Source organism: Podarcis filfolensis (genome assembly GCF_964270895.1).
Source record: "Podarcis filfolensis genome assembly, chromosome: 5".
In the NCBI taxonomy this organism is placed as follows: domain Eukaryota; kingdom Metazoa; phylum Chordata; class Lepidosauria; order Squamata; family Lacertidae; genus Podarcis; species Podarcis filfolensis.
This window is the reverse complement of record NC_139608.1, coordinates 56,335,496-56,359,756: the sequence shown is the minus strand read 5'-3', so window position 1 is coordinate 56,359,756 and position 24,261 is coordinate 56,335,496. Positions and strand designations below refer to the sequence as shown.

Genomic DNA, 24,261 nt, shown 5'->3' with positions numbered 1-24,261 from the left:
TGGACTGGGGCTCCATTTTAGAAACATAGGAAGGTATATAAGAAGCCACCATAGGAACACTGGAAACTGAGTTAATCCTTTGGTTCATCTAGTTCAATATGTCTTCATCAAGGATGAGAAGCCAATGACACCTCTGCATGTTGTTGGGACACTTCCCATCATTCCTGATTGTTGGGCATTCTGCCTGGGGCTGAAGGTATTTCAGTCACATGTGAGTCCAGTCACACTTGACAGGGCAGAGGTTTCCCCATCTCTGTTCAGCACTGATTGGCAATGTCTCTCCAGGGTTCTAAACAGTGACCTTTTGCAGCTTTACTGGGAGATGCCAGGCTTTAAACCTGGGATGTTCTGCAGGTGGTCTTTCATTAAGGTATATACCTGCCTTAAGAAAAACCTAGCACCTGTAGTGTTAACATGTAGCTATTCCACCTCCCAAGAACCATGATAAAGTATTGTACAGTGGTACCTTGGTTACATATGCTTCAGATTACATACGCTTCAGGTACAGACTCCGCTAACCCAGAAATAGTGCTTCAGGTTAAGAACTTTGCTTCAGGGTGAGAACAGAAATCGTGCTCTGGCGGCGCAGCAGCAGCAGGAGGCCCCATTAGCTAAAGTGGTGCTTCAGGATAAGAACAGTTTCAGGTTAAGAACAGACCTCCGGAACGAATTAAGTACTTAACCTGAGGTACCACTGTATTCCTATTATGCAAGACACTGAAACATCCTATGCAGTAAGAAGTATGGATTCATAAAGACAACTGTGACATTTTCTTCCTACCTGTGTACATTATCTTTTTTAAAAAAAATCATTAAATTTTACAATTTATATGAAACACTAAAGAAAAAATGCAGGCAATAAACAGAGCTGATATGTGTTACAAAGAACAAATAATCCTGGATAATATTTGAAATCAATTACAGAGGAATTGTTGTGGGCTGTCAATACTAAGACCATTACACTTAACTTTAATATTTTTCTTTACCTGTTCATAAAACCCACAGGTGAAGAAACACAGTCAGAGGCTGGTCATGTTCCTCCATGGTTGTAAAAACAACAAAATCATTCCATACTCCCTGATCCTCCCCCCCCCCCCCATCAGTTGTATGCTGGCACTGCATTACTTTAAATGTATGTGTCAATTTCACAAGTAAAACTATCCCCCATATCTTCTGGTACCAAGAATCTATAGTTACCCAATGGAAATCGTGTCAGGCCTATGCCAACACTCTGGCTGCTGATAACGAATGTCTCCTTTGCCAGGCTGATTTTCTTTTGTGTGGGTTAACCACATCTTGGTCCTGAACTCAACTTTTAGTACGTAGACAGAACCAATGCAATATTGAATTGTCTGAGATTGCACTTTATATCTGAAATCTCTGTATAACATCCATGTTTCTGATTCCCTAAATGTGAATTGCGAGAACTTATTATGGTAGTTTAGGAAGCCATCAGAAGAAACCATTTTCGGTTACTTTGCTTTTAAAAGGACCCATTCAAACTCAGTTTGTCCTTCAATTTCCCAACAACTGCATTTTTTTATTAAGTATATGCTGGCGCTTCAGGACTGCACTAATGTGTTTGAGTGGGATAATGGCTCTTAGTGGAATCACTTAGAGTGCATTGTGACTTTACATGTCTTGGGGGCCAAATTATTTAACGCATAAATGTGCTGAACTGTACACTACTGATTTTCCTCTTCTTAAAGCCACTTGGGGAGGATTGAATGCATAAATATTAGTGGGAAAGGGGTACTACTTCCCCTGTTTCCCACAAGTCATTTTCCAGCTTCAAATCATCCTTCAAGCAACTTTTCCTACAGTTGCAGCTTATGAGGATGGGGGAGAATTCTGAGCAGGAAAATAGTAGATGGGGAAAGGGTTAAGTGCATCTGTGCTCTTAGTCTCCCCTTCCTGAAGTATCTTTGGAAGCTGAAAATGAGAAGCTGTGTTACACCAAGGCAGCCCTCACTACTGAATAAGTGGCGCCAACTGCTTTGATCCTGAATCTGAAGTCTTTCTATATTCTGTATTTAGGTTTAAATATGTCTGGTTGCTTAGCTTATAGCTTGCGGAACATAACGCTGAACATGGATGAGAAGTAACCATAGCATTTTTTTTATTAAAAAAACCCACACACACCCCTAAATACAGATTTGAAAAATGAGTGGCTACTTTGACCAGATGTTCTGGGATATTTGATATATTGCTGGTAATTTATTTTTATTTTGTTCGTCTTACTAACTAGCATAAAGGAAACCAGCTATGTAGAGTAAGACTAGCTTTTTCTTCCAAGGGCATTCTGTAAATGTGACCTAAGCCAATAACATTCTTAGTGGGCTCCCCCCATAAGAACCTGGTCTCAAATGCTACCCACTACAAAGGGTTTTACAAGTTCAGTCTGAAGAGAGCTCATTTATCTGTTTCGCAGTGGATCCTGTAATCATCTCTGCAGGCAGTAAGCTATTGCTTCAAGATGCCCAAGATCCATTAATGGATCTCATGATGTTCTTTAGAAAAGAGGCAAAGCCACCTAGACATCATCCAAAGGAAAAGCAACAACATATATGTGATGAATTGTACAGGATTTATTTCAAGGTTGTTTCATTGTCAATTAGATGGAAATGATTTCTCCAGCCCTGCCAAGGATGCCTTTTGTTACGTACTGAGTTGAATAGGATCCAAAAGGCAGCAGTCTGATTGGTCCTAGAACAATAGGATTCAGAATGCAGCAGTCTGATTGGTCCTGGAAAAATAGGATCCAGAATGATTGGTCCACAGGAGCCACCCAATCCAGCTCCAGGTGGAAGGGAATCCGCAACCTGATTGGCCTACAGGAGAATCCCGGAATTAGCCAATCACGTGGGGCCCATTGTGTAAATAATGTATAAGGGGAACTTCCATTCCTCTTCACCACTATGAGCTGAATAAAGTGCATGAAATCCACTCTTGACTCCAAGTATATTTCACCTTTGCTCCAGAACTTGTTTCTGGTGCCTAGGCTGAGCCTCAGAATGCATGAAATACAGTGGTACCTCGGGTTACATATGCTTCAGGTTACAGACGCTTCAGGTTACAGACTCCGCTAACCTAGAAATATTACCTCGGGTTAAGAACTTTGCTTCAGGATGAGAACAGAAATCATTCTCCGGTGGCGCGGTGGCAGCTGGAGGCCCCATTAGCTAAAACAGAATATGGGAGCTCTACCAAGAGCTCTCACTTTCATGCCTCAGGAAAATGTTGTCAATGAAGCACATTCCCTTGTTATTTTGAGTGTTTTCCCCATCATCTTCTTTCAAAAGGTCTCCATTTTACCTCAGTCTCCATAAAAATAAGATCAGGGTTACACTGAGATGTTTTTCCCTAACACACACACTGGAACTACTTACCTGTTGACATCCAGACGTCTGCCAGTCATCCCAGAAAGCTGCTTCAGTTGGCTTTTAGACAGGCAATGTTATTCAGCTGTGGTAAAAATGTTTTTTAATGAACTATGGCTTGTAGAATTTTTTGTTTGAATTGTTATTTGGGGACCAGTTGTTGTTGTTGCTGTTGTTGTTTTAATATGTCCTCCTGAAGTGTAACTGCAGGTGATAGCATTTCAGTGCTGTAATTGCCTGTGGTACACAGACTTGTTGCTTTTGTTTGTTTTGTTTCCTGCCATGGTCTCCACTTTATTCTGGAAAAGCCAAAAACCATTCCCGGAAATGTAATTTCACTGATATTTTATTTAATCTTAATACTTGATGGCTAGATATGCTAGACAGAAAAGACTGCATTGGGACTGGCAATACAGGGGGTAGAGAGGATATGTAAGGAACACAGGGAAACTGCCTGGTAATCCTGGATTATTACTTGCTGTATGAAAGATGTAATAGGAGGGGGGGATTTATAGAGTTTAATTTTTTTAAAAAAAAATCAATTCTCTAGCTCACTATCACATAATCCTCGCTGTAATGCCAAGCTCTCCTCTTGAAGATATCAACCTGGGAGTTTGTACATTAGGCTTTCTCTGTGCTATCTAGAACCCCTCAGGCCTAACCACTGCAGCATTAAGATGTTATAAAGGAAGTCACTGTGTAATAAACAGGTACACATGTGCTGGCCTTTAGGTCCATGTGATGTACAGGTTCTGACAACAACAGGCACAGAGACATGCTGAGTGCTACAGCGTGAGGGAGTGTGGTTGTCTCCCCGTTCTTCTGCAAGGTTGTTTATCTTCAGTCAATTTCTCTCCGTAAAGCAGCGAGCCTTTATCCTGCGTGCTGTTTCCCATTGCTTAACGTGAGCAGAGCACAGAAGCCTGAACACACTCAAACCCTCACAAAAAGTTCACCCCTGCAAACATGAAATCCCACTTAGAGGAATTTGCCTTTACATAGTTTTCTATCCTTATTTCAGCCACTGTGATGTATTGGCATATTGCGATGTTTAGCTGGTGATATATTGCGATGTTGAAAACCAGATGTTGCCCCAGCCCTACTCTGCAACTATTCCTCAGTACTGGTGCAATCCAGTATAGGTGACAATCCAGAATGTTGTGGGAGGTAGCAACAGTGTCTGGAGCAAGGAAGGGAGATTTGGAAAAAGTTTCCTCCCTACCCTCTCTGCCAGTAGGATCTCTCTGCTGGATCAAAAGCCTTTTGTGGATGGAAGAAGTATTTCTAGGAACATAGGAAGCTGTCTTATACTGAGTCAGATCATTCTGAATAGCCCAGTATTGTATACACTGACTGGCAGAGGTTTTCCAGGGTTTCAGGCAAGAAGACTTTCCCAGTCCTATCTGGAGATACCAGGGATTGAACCTGAGACTTTCTGTATGCAAAGCAGACACTCTATTCCTGAGCAATGACCCTTGTCTGTGAAATAAAAAGTCTGGCTCTAGCTTTGAGCATTGACTGTCTGCTTTAAAAGTTTCCTGTGACATAAGAGTCAAAGCAAAATGATGGCTCCTTGTTATCATGCAAGTCCTGAAGATGGAATCTTAGTGCAAGTGTCATGGTAACATATAAGGTAAACATTCTATCCTAACTTAAACCTCACTGATAGGCTTTTGCCAGAGTAGCAAGAGGCAGAAAACCTATATTGTCTACTTGGAAATATCCCAGATCTTTAACTGTGACAATTTTACTTCTTTTTGAATTTACAATTTATTTGCCTTGTGTGGGCCTTAAATCTTTAGTGAAATATGATCCATGAAATCTGTGAAGGTGAGCTTTACTCTCCCCTCTATTATTTATGAAGCACCCAAAGTCTCCTGTGAATTAGACAGGAAGATAAATACTCTTGAATTCTAGATAAACTGTCTCGGGAAGTATTGCTAGTATTATTAACTGTATAGTGCCTTTAAATGCTTTGCAGAACTGAAAACCAAGATAAGTCAGTTCTCCAAGGAGCTTATAGTTTTATCAATGGGGAACGAAACAGTTGCATGTTCCTCCATGTTCTCTCTCTTCACCCTCTCTATCTCTTTTTCTTTCTTTCTTTTCTTTAAAAATAGTTTTTGAGATGGGCCCTAACGTATTAAAGGAGTCACACTTCACATGTTATTTTCCCCTTGTATCAAGATGGATCGTCCTATTTGGGGGGGAAACATGTATGTATGGCTGAATACACAGCATACATTTGAAGCACATTTAAAGTATGCCTGAAATTTGTGGTCATCCTTACTTCTTACTGAGTCACCTTTTCTGCCTTGCACATGGCATTTGAGAAGGTAGCTGCAATTTTGTATAATGAGGGCTTTACCTTAGGTGACACTGGAAACTGCTTCTCTTTGGCATGGACTGTTTTTATTTCCTGAAAATAGGCTAAGAAATCTAAAATCCCCTTAGCATTGCTTTGGGTGTCCATTTTGACAAGCCTGCCTTTATTCCTCATAGCAAAAAAGCAGTGCAGCAAATCAAAAACCATGTCTTGTCTCTGAGATGCTTCACTGAGGGAGGTGTTCCAGTCAACACTACTCAAAAATCTTGTCTAGTGGGGCAAAACCCTATTTGTGCCATCAATTCGGATATATATATATAACATTTTGTACTAGTATATCACCAAGACCAAGACATGGCTGTGGAATCAAAGGTTATGTGGACACCAGTGTTTAGTAACTACCTGGTCCTTATGAGTTGCTTCCTGTGCCTTTGCTATTGATTTTTTACAGCCTCAGTGCTGTGCATACCATAACTCTTGGGGAGTGAGCATGTTTCTGCCTCCGTTTTCATTCTGTTGGGATTGTCTCGTTTATTTAAAAGATGCTGTCTTTCCAGCAAAATGAAGCATCTAAAAGCAACATACAGGGAAAGATCTTAAAATCCTCACAAAATCAAATTCAATTCAAACAACAGCATAATCAGTTGTGGTTTGTGTTGATGGGGGCGGATGTATCTCCCATCCCATTTAATTGCTGTATTTAACTACTGGGAGTGGTCATTATGAGTTTTGGGGGCAAGGTGCCATCAGTATGCTGATGATACTCGGCTCTATTTCTGCATAACATCTGCAGTAGGAGAGGTTGTGCCGTTCCTTGGTCAGTGCTTGGGCGTAGGTAGTGGCTGAGAAACAGCAATCTGAGCTTTCCTGGCAAGATGGAGGCACTGTGGGTGAGTGGTTCCCATGTCCGTGATATTTGTCAATTGTCTACCCTGAGTGGGCTTGAATTCCCCCTGAAGGAGCAGGTACACAATCTGGGGGTGCTTCTGTATCCAACTTTGTCGCTGGAGGACCAAGTAGGACCTCAGTGACTAAAAGTGCTTTTTATGACAGCTACAACCATTCCTCAACAGGAAAAAACTTTGTCACAGTAATTCATGAATTGGTTACATCAAGATTGGATTACTGTAACATGCTCTATGTGGGGCTTCCATTGCGCTTGACCCAAAAACTTCAGTTAGTGCAGAATGCTGCAGCACAGTTGCTGACAGAAGTGAGTCTTTGTCAGCATATAACACCTGTGCTAAGAGATCTGCACTGGTTGCCAATTTGCTACTGGGCCAGGGTCAAGATCTTACTGTTAGTATACAAAGCCCTTGCCAACTTGGGACCAGCTTACCTGCAAGATCGCCTTATCCCATATATGCCGAGTTGACAGCTTCACTCTGTGGAACTGGCACTGTAACAGGTGTCACATAATACCTGTTCCACCTTTGTAGGAAATTGATCTTTTAGTGTGGCAGCACCTACACTTCAGAACTCCCTGCCTATTGATGTCAGGCAAGCCCTATCACTGTTCTCTTTTCGGTGCCTGCTAAAAACATTTTTGTCTGGAAAAGCCTACCCAGCAATCTGTGTTTTTTTTAGTTTATTGCCAGTTTTATTTTTTTTAAATATTTTAAATAGTTTTGCTTTTATCCATATATTTTTTTTGCCAACTCTTTTTTATATTATGGATTTTTATATTTTATATTATGGATGTATGTTCTGTGTTATTTCATTAATACTATTTATTGCCTAGTACAAGTTTGTTGTGGCCTTTGGCTAGAACAATAAACTTATGACCTTAATTTTATTGTTTTATTCTTTTTGTAAAACACTTCAAACTTTTCTACAAACCTCATTTTCACCTCAGGTATGTGGACCGTCCTGACTTTGGTTGTCAATAAAGTGCAGGTAATTTTTCATGATTTGAATGTATTTGTACCATCAGGGAGAGAAATCTGACAGATTTTGTGCCTGAAGTGCCAAGATAACTTGACCAGCCTTGCACTTTGACTTCAGAGTGGAGCATAGAGCAACATTTGCTATTCTGCCTCACCTTGGGCCAGCCTTGTTCCTGGTGTAAAATAGGGTAGTTTTTCAAACCCAAAACCCAAAACAAAGCCTTGTCCACTGAGAATCTTCAGGAGAAAATTTTCTTGGTTCACAGGAAGAGTGTCTTAAAAACAGACTGAGAAATTACCACACAGGCTTCCTAGTGGGATTTCAACTGCTTCAAATATGGCTAAATACACCCTAATTTTTCAGAGAAATGCAACCCAGATCTTCTCCATTAGATGATGTTACTCGTAAGTGTAGAAATGAACTTTATTTCACAGTACTTTCATGTGATTGCAAGATAACATTGTATTGTTCACTCTTTTCTCTAGGAATAAGAGAAAACCAATATGGAATTAATGCTTGGGAAGCATGCAAAACTGTTCAGTATAACACAGCAGCAAAGAATGAGTCAAGCTTCACAAAGGTAAAAACAAAACACAACACACAAAACCTTCCATAGTTGTCAGCGGAATTTACTGAGGTTTTAAAAAATGATCATTTATCTGTATGCAGTGTTTTGCTATTTGTTTTGTGTTTAGTCGGATTTCACTTGCTCAGCAGAAAAGTCAAATAAAGTGGCAGCTAAGATGTTACAATTCTGTTGGCAGGATATTTATTAATTCATATACTTTCCACGTTCTTGGGGAAAAGAAAGAAATAAGTGCACTTGAAGGAAAATCACAGTCTTGAAAAACATCACTGGTCCAGTGTTACAAGGGCCTTGGCAGGTCTTCCAGAGAACGGGTTATTTTTCAGAAGCCAAAGGTGGTCCGTAAGAAGAAAAAAACCCCTCCAAAATCCGCAGCTGGACAATAGACTTATTAGGGCCAACCAAAATGTCACAGAAGTGTGGCATTTCCCTGTATTATTCACCAGGCAAGAAATGACACAAAGCAGTGGGGTGAAGGGACAAGGATTATTATTTTATGTGCAAAAATTAGTCTGGATCTTGTAAACTCAATTCCAAGAAGGGAATTGCAGACTGAATAAGGGTATTTGCAGATGAACATTCATCCTGATTTGTTTGCAGGGAGATTAGACACCTCTGGCTATTTAATGAGCATTATTCTGATTTGTTTGCTGGGAGGTTAGATGATACTGCATTATCCCACATTTTCCAGTGCATTTTCCCTTCACTTTCCTTACTGCAAAAAGTCTGATGGGGGGGGGGGGAGCAAGATCGAGATGAGCCCCGCAACCCCAGAGTTGTTCATGACTGGACTTAACTGTCAGTGGTTCTTTACCTTTACCTTTTTTAAAGATTTGTTGTGCAAAGGCCTCCCAATCAGCTATGTGCAACCTGAATTTGTTGATTTGTGATTAACACCCAAAAATAGTGACAGTCTGAAAGTGCCCAATGTCTCTCCCAAATGCTGTGGGTTATCAGGTTGCCCGTCTGGAATTTGGGGATTTATTTATTTTGCTTATTTAACTAAATTTATATACCACTTTATTGTAGTAAAACCTCTTTGTGGTTTCTGACAAATATTAGAATTATCAGATTAAGACACACAAACATCTACATATCTGGGTAGGCTTGCCTAGACAAAAATGTTTTAAACAGGTACAAAAAGAGTACAGTGGTACCTCGGGTTACATATGCTTCAGGTTACATAAGCTTCAGGTTACAGATTCCGCTAACCCAGAAATAGTGCTTCAGGTTAAGAACTTTGCTTCAGGATGAGAACAAAAATCGTGCTCCGGCGGCGCAGCAGCAGCGGGAGGCCCCATTAGCTAAAGTGGTGCTTCAGGTTAAGAACAGTTTCAGGTTAAGTACGGACCTCTGGAACAAATTAAGTACTTAACCCGAGGTACCACTGTACAGTGAAGGCACTTGGCTGATGCTAATAGGGAGGGAATTCCAAAGCATAAGTGATGCCACATGAAAAGGCTGATTTCTGTGAAATGACAAAGAAGCAACAGCTGCTCCCCATTTCTTGAGAAATTAATTAAATAGAAGTCTGGCTTGCAACCCAGGTCTGTCCCAAACCTTAAATGAAACATCCAGGTTCCTAGTTAGGCAGAAAGTTTGAAGTAAAGTGAAACATCACAGTCTTTATCAAAGGTATGGATTTTCTCTCTCCAGAGAACAGAGCTATGGGCACATCATGTTGCACAAAAGCTGCTGTGACTTAACTTGCAAACACCAAAATGGCTTCTTCCTTCTCAAGAAGATCCTGATGTATCATTGACTGCCCAGCCGAATGAAAACTGATAGACAAAAAGAAGAAGTACCATTGTGATGCTGTATGTTGAGTCATTGCCCTGGTGCAACAAAATAGGCAGAGTATTCACCAGCTGGGATGGAGTCGCTCCTTTCTTCAAAGATGCCGTTAGAACCAAGGAGAAGTAAACTCCCTTCATTGCACCTCTTCAAATAGTCTTTAAAAAACCCCAACTTTTAATGATAAGTTATTGCTCGTATTGATTATACGTAGGCTGCTCTGGAAGCCTTGTCAAGTGAAAAGCAGGTAGAAAACGCTTAAAATAAGTAAAATATTGCACTGAGGTCACAGCTGCAATTACAGCCACACTGTTGTGCAGCCCCACACAAGGATTTGCTAGTAACCCTTTCAAGGCAAGAGCAAAAAATGTGTGCACAGATGGCACATAGCTGCACGAAAATGCATGTCAGAAACTCAGTGTAGTTCTGGGTCAGCTGTCTTGTTTTCATTCTTAAATGACTGCTAGAGAAAGAGTGATTACATTCCCAGTCCTGATTCCTAATTTCCAAGACAGGTTCCTTGAGTAGTTCTGCAGCACAAGTGGGTAGGTAGGTGTTGAGCTTGCCACTCACCACTTCGTCAGGAGACAGTTCCAAATGCCATAGCCAGGAGACAAGCTACTAGCAGCAGTCCTTTGCTGGCCAACCTGGTCATGGGTGATGAGGTAATGCAGTGTGTAAGAAGAGATTCTTCCCTTAGTCCAGTGGTTGCCAAATATTTGGGTTCCAGGTGCACATTGGGAATTTCAAGAAAGTGCCAACATGCCGGTCACAAAATGGCTCCCACCAAAGATGTAGCCTAACGGTAAATAACTGCCCCCTCCAAAACAGCAGAAAAAGAAAAGTTGGGAAGATAAAATGGTTCAAATATGGACAAACATATTATTATTATTCTTCTTGTTGTTGTTAGCAAAATATGTTGGAAGGACATTCTTTTCCCCCTAGACACTGCTACTGTGTTACCCCAGACATTGCTACTGTGGTCTCCTACTGGTGTGCTGCTGTAGATTACAGCTAGAAAATAAAAGATAACTGAATCCAGGAATAGTTTTGAATTGAGGAAAGACATAACTCACTGGCAAGTTGTTGTTGTTGTCTTGCTATCTTTTGTGGAATAGAAAAGAATAGAAATACAAAGAGAACACAGTGAAAACACATTACAAACTCACCAGAATAGTAGTTGAACAACACTGGCCCAGACTAGTGTGATGTTTGAAGCTGAATGTCAACTACAAGCTTGTCAAAATGAAGGGTGAATGGGGAGGTGATAATAATAATGTTTCTGCTTTTGCACCCTCCTCTCCTCTCCCCAAACAACTTGGAAACAATCCCTGTTATAGGTAAGGCAGGAAGAAAAAGCTGAAGATAACAATGACACCATTGAAATGGGTTCCCCACAAAGCAGCAGTGACTACCAGACAAATATGATCGTTATTATCACTGTCATGATTATGATGCTTCTGCACTGGTCTGTCCCAGTTGGCGTGCAGTCAGTGGACTATGGGGACTAAGCTAGTTCCCTAACTGTTCCCCACCTTCTTCCCAAAACTTGGGAAGCTTCTGCCCGGCTTAGGGCAAGAGACACAATGCTTACACGCGTGACTTAACCCCCCCCCCCATCACCTTTGCAAGCTGGCACCTGTGGACCTAACTGTTCCCCCACGGAAAATTTCACCACACACCACTGGTCTGCCCCTTGCAACAACTTAGGAACAATCCTTGCAATAGGGCATGCAGCAGAAACAAGAAAGCGTTGCCATATTCTCCCCCTCCCCTTTTCAAATGAGGCCTATCTCAGTCAGCTGCCTGTTCTACATGACAGCACACAGCAAAACAAACACAGCAGCAGTGGGAGGATTCCCCAGTTTCTTCCCACACATTTTCAAAAGGTTTATCAAGCAACTGCCCGCTGTCTGTACCACGTGGCTGGCAGGCAGCAAAATGAGTGATAGGTGATTCCCATGCTGCCTGCCAACTGCTTAGGGTTGCCATACATCCAGAATGTCCTGGACATGTCCGGGAATTAATGATCGAAAATAGTGTCCAGGAGGGAATTTCTGAAAATCAGTAAAATGTCTGGGATTTTGAAACTTTGGGTTTCCTTAAAAAAAAGTTCAACAACTGTTATGTCCTGAATTTTACTTCTAGAAATATGGCAACCCTAAACGGCTCTGTGTGGCTGACAGGCAGCAAAACAAAACTAATGGGTGGATTCAAGCAGGAAAAGAATAGGGAGAAACAGCAGTTCTTTAGGACTCCAGGGATTCCTATTGCCTGATGTCCAAATAGTTCACTTACCAATCACATCTCCAACTACTGGCCGGGAGCAGACAGCCTGGCTCTTTTCACAGTAATCACTTAAAAGCGTACCAGCACATATTGCTTCATAACTTTATTTCTAGAAGGGCTAGAAACTTACTTTTCAAAAAATTGAAAACTCAGAGTCTGGGGCCCCTGCTGGGGGTGCCAATGAAAGCCTTCACAGCCACCATGGTGCCTGTGGGTGGCAGACTGGCAACCCCTGCCTTAGACAGACCATTGTTTTAATCTGTTTTCATTTTTAGTTTTTATTATGGCTAGAAGCCTCAAAAGCTGGGAGTGGCTTGGGGCTGTCTGGACCTCTGAGAGGACTTGTTTGCCAGCAGCATCCAGGGCTAGTGCAGTTGATGGTGTCAGTGGTCCACATGGGCACTGCTGGCTCTTTTGCACAGTACACAGATTCCAGCAACTCCTTCTTTGGCTACCACCTTGGGCCTTTGGTCCATAAGGGTATGGCAGCCACCCACCTCTGTTCACCACTTATTGACGTGATGTCTCCCTATGTGCCACCTCACTGGCCATCACTGGAGATGCTTAGCATTCAAGGGTAGCATGCAGAGTGATTCTTAGGACTGTACAGCATCATGCATACAAACTTTTTGCAGAATGAGTCGCCCACATGACCCACTCGTAGGCAATGTGTTAATCGCCAGTTACGAGAATATTTGGGTAACTTCTGTGAAGAAATGGGTAACAGTATAGAAATAGCAAAATGTAACTTACTGTTGCATAGCGCAATGTAAACAGCTGTTAATGATCCTACTTTCACAGCAAGACAGTCAGAATTAAGTGAGCTGCCCTCTATGACTTTGTGTGTTAGCTTTGCAGCCGAGGGGGAAAAAATAGTTATAATGATATCCTCACGTAGAATCCTGCTTGCCTGTAAGTGGTCTTCTTGTTAGGTTTTGTTTTGTTTTGTTGAACTTTGTGTTGTCATAATAGGGTTTTTCATTAATTGTTACAATTTTATAAATACTGCACAACAATAAAACAAGTGGTTAGGGACTCTAAACCAATGAGGCCCTTTATTTGTGGGCAAAGATTTGCATACAAGCAGCAGGGCTTGCTTCCTTTTCTTTTTTCCAGTCACCTCCCCTCCGCCCACACCAAATCACTGCACTGCATCACTCTTTACTGCTGCATTGCATGCTGATTTTTTTAACAGGAGATTTTAACATTGGGAAATTCTCTGGCATAAGCCCTGTTGAGATGAGTTTAGTGTAAATGGGAGTTGCCCTGCGTAATTTCCCAGTAGGTTGTGTGGGACATACAGAAGGAGCAAACAGCAAAGGGGCAGTTGAAAGGAGGCTGGTGGTCATGCCATATTTTTGTTTCCAGATCTGACTGAAATGAGTTTTCATTCAAAACTTCTCAGAATTCTCCTCAGCAAATTTCAGAGTTGACTATTCCAATAATCTCTGATTTATAAAACGTTGAGCAAGTATTTTAATAACGATATTTAATAACCACTAGTATTTCACTCCAAGGTTTGCTCTTTAATGGTTTATATTTTGTATTTGGCAGGACTGATGTAGTAGTGACCTTCAAATTTTTTACCTCCAGGGCAGAGTTTCTTCACTCCCTTGTCTGCCAAAAAAAACAACAACTTGGTAGCTGAGCTAGATGATTGGTTGAATTGGTGAACACATCTGCATATCTTTAGCTAGGACAAAGCAACGGGAGCTCACCGCGTTGCACAGATTCGAACCGCAGACCTACCGATCAGCAAGCCCAAGAGGCTCAGTGGTTTAGTCCACAGCATTCCCTTCTTTAAAAAACATTAATAAATAACAACTGTGGGGTGCCCTAAGCAGAAGCAGCAAGTTAACATCTCCCATCCCTGTTTCAATAGAAATCACCAGAAGGCAACATCCTGGAGTAAATAAAAGCTTTGGCAAAGTATATCCCCCCCCCCCGAAAATTGTGTGAGGGGAAAGGGTTAGGCTCCCCCACCTCCCCAAACTGCTGCTATTAAAAAGAAAGTTTCCATACAAACCTGACCATGCATTTAATGTATCATCTGAACATTCAGCTGTGGCTGTTCACTGTAGATTAGTAGTGGTGACCATCCTGTCTCTGAAGAAACTTGTCTAATTTCCTAATCTTCTCATTGAGGAACACTAAAGGCTACCCAACACCTGAACTACTGAAAGAGATACCAGCAAGCCTGAAACATACTGATTTTGAGGGGAAAGTTTCACGTTGAAAACGTGAATTTTAATTATGAACTCAAAATTTCTCGCTGCAGATTCGCATAGTGATTTTGGGAAGAAGAAGAAGAAGAAAAAAGCCCATGTCTTATTTTGAGTATTCAGTTGAGCTCTATTCCTATTAGGCTTCCCCCCAACATTTCGCTGCATGCTTTACTTGCTAGATTTCTACATGTAAAATCACTGTGAAAGGCAGGTCCCCCTGCAAACGAGCAGCTCTTTGCATTTGGGCTTTGTATTTACACCTGGGAAGATAAACATGCGAGGGGGAAGGGGAGAGGCTCCCCTCCCCATGCCTCATCTTTATCCCATCAAAAGCATTCCACAATCAGGGTTCTAAAGCAAGAAGGAAGGCTCTCTGAGCAGAGTAGGGTTCCCCCTTCAGACTTTCACACTCAGTCTCATGGAGGGCTATAAACTCAGTTAAGGGTGACAAACCAGAGAGAGTGGGTTTGGCAGTGTGCCCCCACTCCACCCCATGGTTTTGTTCAGTGCTTTTTTTTTTCCTTTTAAAAATGTTCATTTTCTTACTCATATTGAAGTACTGCCCATTAATGAGGCCAAACTTAGATTCACAAAATGTTTAGGGGTATGCGTACCCCTGTGTCCCCTCTCCCCCAAGAAAAAAGCGGTGGTTTTGTTTACAATACAAATAAATACAGCACTCAAAGAGGCCTAAAGTGGGGCAAACCTGTTTAAGATAGAATCCTGTTGAACTAGCTCCTTAAACCTACAGAGGTAGCTGTCAGATTGCTGCTGCAAAACAGTAAATGAATTCTAGCAATGTATTTTCTTTCTTGGTTTTAGGCATGTAGATATCACAGTGGCGGTCAGCATGCATAAAAGAAGACTGGATATAGCATAAAATAAACACACCTCACTATGCAGCAAATAGCGAGATAAAAACAATAGTGAAATAAAGGAAATATCTACTGATGTAGATACTCATTTGCTTTTTTTTTACCCATTTATGCCACATTTCAGCTGAGAGGGAATTATAGGACTAGGATATAGGGAGGAAAGTATTTGAAAACATTTTTTTCTGCATTCAATTGATTGGCTTTGTGGAGCATGTTACTTGCCTATTGTTATAACAACTGTATATAGAAAATAGCGTTAGGGTAACTAGGCACTAAAGGAAATCCTGGTTCTGTCAAGGGAGATGGTGATTGTTGGGAGGAAATGGCTCTAGGCAACCTTTAGTAAGTGTTGGGCATATGCCTCCTCGTTGTCACTATGGATATTTTGTTCAGCCAAGGAATATTGCATAATAAGGAGCTGATGAAATAAATGGTACCCAAAATGACTATAGAAATATGTGCATGCTGTTTGTGGGAGGCAGAGTGGAAGAACCCCTCCCCCTTCCTTGGTCATACTTGATGCTTTTTGTTCAACAACACTGACCCAACTCCCACATAAATGCTCTACAGAAAATCACAGCCCACCTACGTAATTCATTTTGCAATGCATTTGGAGGCCGTAAGTGCTTAAAGCGCTTTAATATTTCAGCAGATCGGCATGAAAGCGCAGTGTGGCGTAGGTTATAATCTGAAATTGACAGCTACTATTGGCACATACATTGTTAAACAAACACAGGGCCGTATACCCAGCTGAGCAAATCAATTAATCATTCAAACTGCTCTATGAATGTATAATTTGCACATGAAATTGGTCATGTTTTCATTCTTGTTCTGGCAGACATTTCTCAGTTGGTTTTAGCCACCTTTCCTTTAGAAACGGCCCAAAGTGAAACTGTAGGAAGTAAAAACTGCAGAAACAGTAAAATTTGCAGGAAATAGGGCAAGAAGCCTCATGTGGAACTATTATATGTTATCACAAAATCCTTTTAGTTATCATTGTGCGTGAGAGAGAGAGGAGGAGGGGGGGAGAGAGAGGGAGAGGGAGAGAATGTGTGTGTGTGGCCATTGTGGAGCATTTTAATTATTTGGATATTTTCCTTTGCAGGAGTCTCTGCCATCACAAAACACAAAAATGATTTCGTCTATACTCATTTCACAGATGATTGATGAGAATAAATCAAAAGAAAATAAGGCTCCTTTCCCTATGAAGTCTGTAATCACCCAGTCTGATGCTTATCGCATGAGCCAATCTTTGGCTAATCATAGTTCAGTCAACATTAATAGAGCATTCATATTGCTTCCCAGAAGATTAGGAATTCAGATTTCTTCAGATGACAATGTATTTGGAACAGACTCCCATACCAAAGAGGAGACGCAGTGTCAGAGCCAGAGGAAAGGTTTTGCTTCCATCACAATCACCGCTAGACGAGTCGTTCCACCTTCTCACAGCATGATGCAGGTGGATGCTTCCGACCCCCCTTGTTTGAAATGCCGAGGAAGAAGTAAGCTGCTAATGAACACTGCTCCTGCTTCAAATGTGACTGGGCTAGATCATCTCTGCAGACCTTTCCACGCACAAAGATGTTGTCAAAATGGAAATGCCACTGAAATAAAGGTTTCTGAACCCTGTCCGCAGCCGTGCACGGAGCAATCTGGCTGCACATCTAGCACTGAAAATAAAGAGAACAGAAGGACCCCTCCAAGAAACAGCCACAAGAAACAAGCACCAATTTCCTTCACTTCAAGCATTCACTTCAGCATTTCCCAGCGGTGTCCAAACACAATATATTACATAGACAAGTCTCTCTCAGTGCCTGTAGATCAACCTCGGACTAAGAACCAAAAAATGCATAGGTCAGTCATGTCTTTCAATATAAATTGCAGTTCCCCCACTTTAACGCCAGATGGAGTGGATGGTTTAGCTAATGGAGAGCTAATCACAGAAGTACTTAAGACAAAGCTCCCAGAGGAGAGCAAGGCTCCACACAGAACAATTTGGAATGCAGATCTCAAGGAGAACTACTTGGATGAAAAACAGACATCGGAAAAGGAACCGTTAGGGACTGAATATCTCCAGAATGGTACCTTTCCATCTGAAACACTGCCAGTTGTGGATAGCCTTCAAGGACATGATAATTTAAAGCTAACACAGAGTAATGATGGGAATTCAAATGACAATCACAGTACATTGTCTCCTCACATTCCTCATTGGACTTACGATGAAGGTGAGTAGGTTAAATAAACTCATCCTTGTTAGATCAGATATCTAGAACAGAATTCATCCACCATTCTTTTAACGCTGCCACTAGCTTTTTTTTTAAAGTGCCTTTAAAAAATAAACATATGATGATTCTGAGGGCCACTTCATATATAACATTCACATGAAGAATAGTGCTGGCTTACCCCAAATATGAGTAGCCCTGAATACAAACTTAAATGTCTAGTTATTAGGGACGCAGGTGGCACTGTGGGTTAAACCACTGTGCCGTTTGGGCTTGCCGATCGAAAGGTTGGCTGTTCGAATCCCCATGACGGGGTGAGCTCCCATTGTTTGGTCCCAGTTCCTGCCAACCTAGCAGTTCAAAAGCACATAGTAAGTAAGTAAGTGGGAAGGTAAACGGCTTTTCCATGCGCTGCTTTGGTTTTGCCAGAAGCGGCTTAGTTATGCTGGCCACATGACCTGGAAAAACTGCCTGCGGAAGTGGACAAAAGCCGGCTCCCTCTGCCTGTAAAGCAAGATGAGCTCCACAAACCCAGAGTTGTTTGCGACGGGACTTAATTATCAGGGGGCCCTTTACCTTTACCTTATGAGATTATGCTTTGGACAACAAGCATACTGCTGCTGTTCCCCATTGACACCTTTGACTGTGCAGGATCCCAGAAAGGACCTTGCAACTGCTTTGCTCCTGTGGCTCATTGTTAGCTCATTGTCTGAATTGGGACTCATGGTTTATCTCTCTTCACATTCTCTCCAAGAACACACCTTGGCTACAGCTTGTAGTTAGCAATGAGAGAGCTTAACTGCAAGTCCCGGTTCTGATGACCGATTAAACCAAATCTTGGCTTAGCTCAAGGTGGTGCAGCAGTAACAGCCATGGGAGCAGCAAAGTAGCTGCAGGCAACCCTCTGGTTAGCTTCATGTTTGCATCATCTTGATAAGCTATCATTTGGCCTACTTGTATCTTTGGTAGCTGAAGTCCATAATGATATTCCAGGGTAAGCACAATCTTGACCAAGTTCTGTGAAGTGTATCTCAGAACATTTTAACAACCTGGAAAGCAGGTCCATGCTCAGGGTAGAAAGTTGGGGTTTGTTTTAAAGTGGAACCCCCCAGTACATACATGATTCCAGGGTTGAAGTCCTCCTTTATGCACCCAAGTGTTACACCAGCTCACACCTCCTGTACTTTTTCCCACACCAGAAAAGCCAGAATTACATTTGCTATGGTTTCCTTTTATTAAAGTAGTAATGGCAAAGGATGGCTCCTGGTACAGTAAAAAGGGGGGTGTCCAATAGAGGCTAACTCGTTTGCAGTCTGTAAAAGATTGATCCTAACAACTGGCAGAGGGTCTTCTCGGTAGTGGTGCCCGCCCTGTGGAACACCCTCCCATCAGATGTCAAGAAATAAACAACTATCCAACTTTTAGAAGACATCTGAAGGCAGCCCTGTTTAGGGAAGTTTTTGACATTTGAAGTTTTATTCTGTTTTTAATGTTCTGTTGAAATCTGCCCAGAGTGGCTGGGGAAACCCAGCCAGATAGGTGGGGTAGACATAATAAATTATTATTATTATTATTATTATTATTATTATTATTATTATTATTATCAATCCACAACAAGCTTATAAAGCAGAAAAGGTAAGGAAATATACAGTAGGAGACCCCTCATAATTTATGCAGCACGATCCTATACGTGTCTGCTTAGAAGTAAGTACCATTTGACTTCAGTGGGACATGCTCCTAGATACGTGTGTGTTGCATTGCAGCCTTAATCACTCACTGTCTCGTATTCCAGCAGGTATTGATTGGTGAGGTGCATGCTTTATAGTATGCTGCAATATGTGTAAAGAACATCCAGAGAGAATTTAGATAGGCAGTACTCACTTGTGTAAGCAATTGGGCACCTAGTGTGCAGTGGAGGTCAAAAGGCAAGTCATGTCTCTTCCTTCCTAACCTGGAACTAGTCTGGGTCAAATGTTCAGTCAGATCCCTGCACAGCGCTCAGTGTCAACTTGTCCTACCCTCTCATTCCTTTGCGTAGACACATGGGAAAGATGCTTGTGTGTGATGTCTCTTTTAATAATGCTGATACACTGTTGTGAGTATGAATCCTGGCTGCGGTCCAACATGAACTGCTGAGCTCGGATCTCTGTGGTTGCACCCTTTAGCCCCATAATGTTAAACATGATTAAGAGAATTCTGTGTGGCTGTAGGACTGTTTCTTATGGTTTATTACATGCTAGACGTAGCATTTGGTGTTCCTTAAAAGAGTCTGGAATCAATATATCTTAAAATAATTTTGTTCATAGAAGTTGCAGTTTCTTTGAGGCAGGGTGGAAACAACCCATGCAACTCTGCATTTGCATGCAGTTAATAAAATACAGCAGTTTTAAGTCTTTAAGAAATGTTTGCTAGCTGTAATGATAGTTCAGTAATGGAACCATGTGCGTTAGAAAGGAAAGTTTCAAAAAGCAAGTCAGCTTAACTTTGTTCAAGGATAATAAAACACTGCGACTTCTGCATTAAGGACAATAGAATGAACAAGGTGACCTCCCATGGTACCATCCTTCCTTGAAATTGATAAATTCAAAGTAACAGTTTATGAAATTTTGGTTGGCTTTCTTTTTTAGCTATGATAATGTGATATCCTCCTTTATTCTCTAAAGGGGGGCTGAGGAAAGCAGCCAGATGGGCGGGGTATAAATAATAAAATTATTATTATTAAAGTATTATTATTATCTTAGGGACAGAGCACATGCATTTCATACAGAAGGATGCAGGATCAGCCCCTGGCATCTATGTGAAATGGATTTTAGGTAGTAGTGCTAGGAAACCTCTGAAAGACCCAGGGGAGCTGCTACCAGGCAGAGAAGACAGTATTTGGCTTGCTGGACCATTGCTCTTGTGTATTGTTATAGAATCACAGAATCTTAGAGTTGGAAGGGACCCCGAGTGTCATTTTGTCCAACCCCCTGCAATGCAGGAATCTCAGCTAAAGCATCTATGACAGATGGCCGTCCAACCTCTGTTTAAAAACCTCCAAGGAAGGAGATTCCACCACCTCTCGTGGGAGTCGTGTTCCACTGCTGAACAGCTCTTACTATCAGAACGTTTTTTTCCAAATGTTTAGTCGAAATCTCCTTTATTGCAACTTGAAGCCATTGGTTCAAGTCCTACCCTTCAGGAGAAAACAAGCATGCTCCCTCCTCAGTGTGACAGCCCTTAATATATTTGAAGATGGCTATCATATCTCCTCTCAATCTCCTCTTTTCCAGGCTAAACATACACAGCTCCTTAAAGCGCTCCCCATAATGCTTAGTTTCCAGACCCTTGATCATCTTGGTTGCCCTCCTCTGCACATGTTCCAGTTTGTCAATATCCTTCTTAAACTATGGTACCCAGAATTGGAAACAGTATTCCAAGTGTAGTCTGACTAAGACAGAATAGAGTGGTACTATTACTTCCCTTGATCTGGACACTATACTTCTGTTGATGCAGCCTAGAATAGCATTAGGGTGTGATTTTTGCTTTGTTTTTTGCTGCTGTATCATACTGTTGACTCATGTTAAGCTTGTGGTCCACCAAGACCCTTAGATCCTTTTTACGTGTACTGCTAGTAAGCCAGGTGTCCCCCGTTTTATATTTGTGCATCTGGTTCTTCCTGCCTAAGTGCAGAACCTTACATTTGTCCCTATTGAAATTCATTCTGTTAGCTTGCACCCAGTTCTCCAATCTGTTAAGGTCATTTTGAATTCTGATTGTCTTCTGTGGCATTAGCTACCCCTTCCAGTTTGGTGTCATCTGCAAATTTGATGAGCATCCCCTCAGTTCCTTCATCCGAGTAATTTATAAAGACATTAAATGACAACAGGCCCAGGACAGAACCCTGCAGCACCCCACTTGTCACTTTTTCCCCAGGATGACAAGGAACCATTAATGAGTACTCCTTGGGTTCAGTCAGTCAACCAGCTACAAATCCACCTAACAAATCAGTGTCATTTGTTCCCATGGTATAAAATGTGAATATGCCTTCTGAGAGGTTCCCACCCAGTAGCATGATTTTTGGGTCCCCTTATTGCATTCCTCCTGCTTTTAACATTTTAAATAGAACTAATTAATAACGACTCAAAAGGTCATGGCCTTTCTTGTTGAGATCAAAAAAATAATGAGTAGTCAATTACCTGTCAGCCGTTTAGCAGTGACAAATTGTAGGAAATGAGTAATATTCATGAGCCTTCATTAGAATTGGTGTTGAATTATACCTTCACATGAGAGATGGGAAAGATCTATTAGGTCATCCAATCCAATCTGCATATAAAATGCTGTATGGCTTTACAGTTTAATTACTTGCAGCAATGCAGACCTGATGTTAAGTATGAGAGACAAATGTCTTTCTGCTTTGCGGTAGGACATCTCTGGGTGTGCCCCTTCAAAAACACAAACATAAACCCAACAAAGGACATTTCAAATATAGTTGATACTCCTAGGGGGCTACATTTGTGAAGCATGAAAAATAGGTTCTAGTTAGATAAATATTGGAAAGGCTAGAACAACCAGAAGCTGAAATTATTTATTAATGTGAGATTTCAGCATAACATTAACTGGCTAAACTTGTATTGTTATGACATACACTTATAACCTGTGCTTATATAGTACAGGTTTTCAATCACAATTATATAACCAAACTTCTGTTTTATGCAATTTTTTCTAAACCCATTAAGCCTGTTGTTTTGGCTGTTCCCATTCCTATCTTCTGGGTGAAAACAGTATTCATTCATTCATTCATTCATTCATTCATTCATACAGAATGTGCATTCTGCCCTTCTGGTGTCTATCAACAATTAAAACCCACCATAAAACACATTACAGTCGTTGTCATCCCCAACACAGTTATCTAAGATATAAATACAGTATAATAGAAACAGACAAGTGGAGCAAATTAACAGAAGATCATTGGCTAAAAACTTATCTATTGATAAAACAAAAATCTGCCCTAAAGAGGAAACACCCAAAGGGTTGCATAAGATAAAAAGTTTGAAAATTTAGGTGCAGCTAAAGGCAAGTAGTGATGTAGTAGTCAGCAGGTGAGTGCCTGAAACACTCTGGAATTTATTGGCTGTGCAACAACCTTGAGTTAGCAGCCTCTTAGAGGTACTTCAGATTAGATTTCTGAATCAGTAGTGCCGTGCAACTGAATATGCTAAGCAGGTGCCAGATTTTGCAATTTTATTTTATCCAGAGCTTCCCATTTAATTTTTATTGTCACATTTCCTGACAGTAGACTCCACAGCTTGCAAACAGAGTTTGACTTGCAATTGAACAGTGGAGCTTAATAACAGGTGGCAGCTGAAGATCTGTCAGTTAGGAATACGTCTCGTTGATTCTGGAGAATATGTAAAGTGATGGATCTCCAAGTTCTGATCACTTTCTTTGGCATACTATAAATAGGTAAATGTTGCTTGAGTGAGTTTGTGAGTAGCATATATAAAACTGAAAAGTGCTAATGGACCTCCCAGTTAATAATAATAAAAAAAGCCAGGAATATTGAGCATTTTCTTTTTCCCAGTGATGAAAACATAAGAAAGTTTGCTTTGCTTTCTCTCTCTCTCTCTCTCTCTCTCTCTCTCTCTCTCTCTCTCTTAAATAATGATGACCCTGATTATTTTTCTCTGATGCATCTAAAATGGCCACAGCTGAGGAGGAATGTATCAAAGTATTGGGCAAGAAAAGAGAGCTGAGGAGGAATGTATCAAAGTATTGGGCAAGAAAAGAGGGCATTGGAAAGAAAATTACCGTATTCTATGAAGGAACGTAATGATGCTGAGACCATTGTACTCTCCTCCCTTGAGTACATTTATTGTCATCACATTTCTCATAATTTGTCCTTTGGGAATCTCTGCCATGTAGCTGGTGGTTCATGTGTGCTGCTGTGTTGGCCATACAACAATGTGGATAATATATGGGTTCATTCATTTGGCATGCTGCAGTTGGCAAAGGACTGCCTCTCATTGTTATGGGTTGAATTAGCTTGTTTCCATGTACATCCCAGCCTTACAATTAAAGGTGTTGACTTTTTATGGTAATGCAGATATCTTTGCTAGACAAAAACCTGCCTTTGCAACCATTAGCTGCACCATTATCACACCAGGAACTGTTTTGTTTTGTTCTATGAACATTATGGACAATTTTCTTTATGGTACTTTAGCATGTTATTCATATACTCAGTGTGATACAGAATGTGACCAGATGTGAATCTAGATTGGATGCAAACGACAAAAAACATGACCTTTTTATTACATCCCAATGAGAAACTCACATAAGGAACCTCGACTTGCTATTCAGTATTTCCAAGCAAATGCCCTTAAAGACACTAGCCTCTGACCACCAAGCCACATTGTACTTATTTTGAAGATGACATCACAAAGTCTTTCATTTCCATTCTCATGGATACTGCAGTGACATCAGTGCCCTTTTATGCCATAATCTTTGCTCCAAATGGACAATGTTCACATTTTAAAGCTTGGTCAGTGTCTTTCATTGCCCTACCCTAAGCACAAACGTGCTACATAGAATATACAGAACCGGGCCAATGGGATGACGTTTACCAGATGTCTCGTAAATATTGGGTAAGCGGTAAGTTCTGTGGGAAAAAAATCTAGTTCATGATGGTGATAAAGTTG

At 41.2% G+C, this 24,261-nt stretch overlaps 1 protein-coding gene across 3 annotated transcripts in view; it reads left to right on the top strand.

The window, feature by feature from the left end:
- The window catches only part of LOC310763928 ((E2-independent) E3 ubiquitin-conjugating enzyme FATS), a 134,935-nt gene that overhangs the window by 74,073 nt on the left and 36,601 nt on the right, over nt 1-24,261 (top strand). For 2 of the 3 annotated variants that reach the window (XM_083616888.1, XM_083616889.1), the window contains 2 exons: nt 8,079-8,173; nt 16,468-17,587. In XM_083616888.1, the coding sequence (XP_083473014.1) occupies nt 8,079-8,173; nt 16,468-17,587 (1,215 nt within the window). Of the gene's footprint in view, nt 1-5,010; nt 5,211-8,078; nt 8,174-16,467; nt 17,588-24,261 lie in introns of those variants that run through there. The other variant, XM_083616890.1, reaches the window with a different exon arrangement.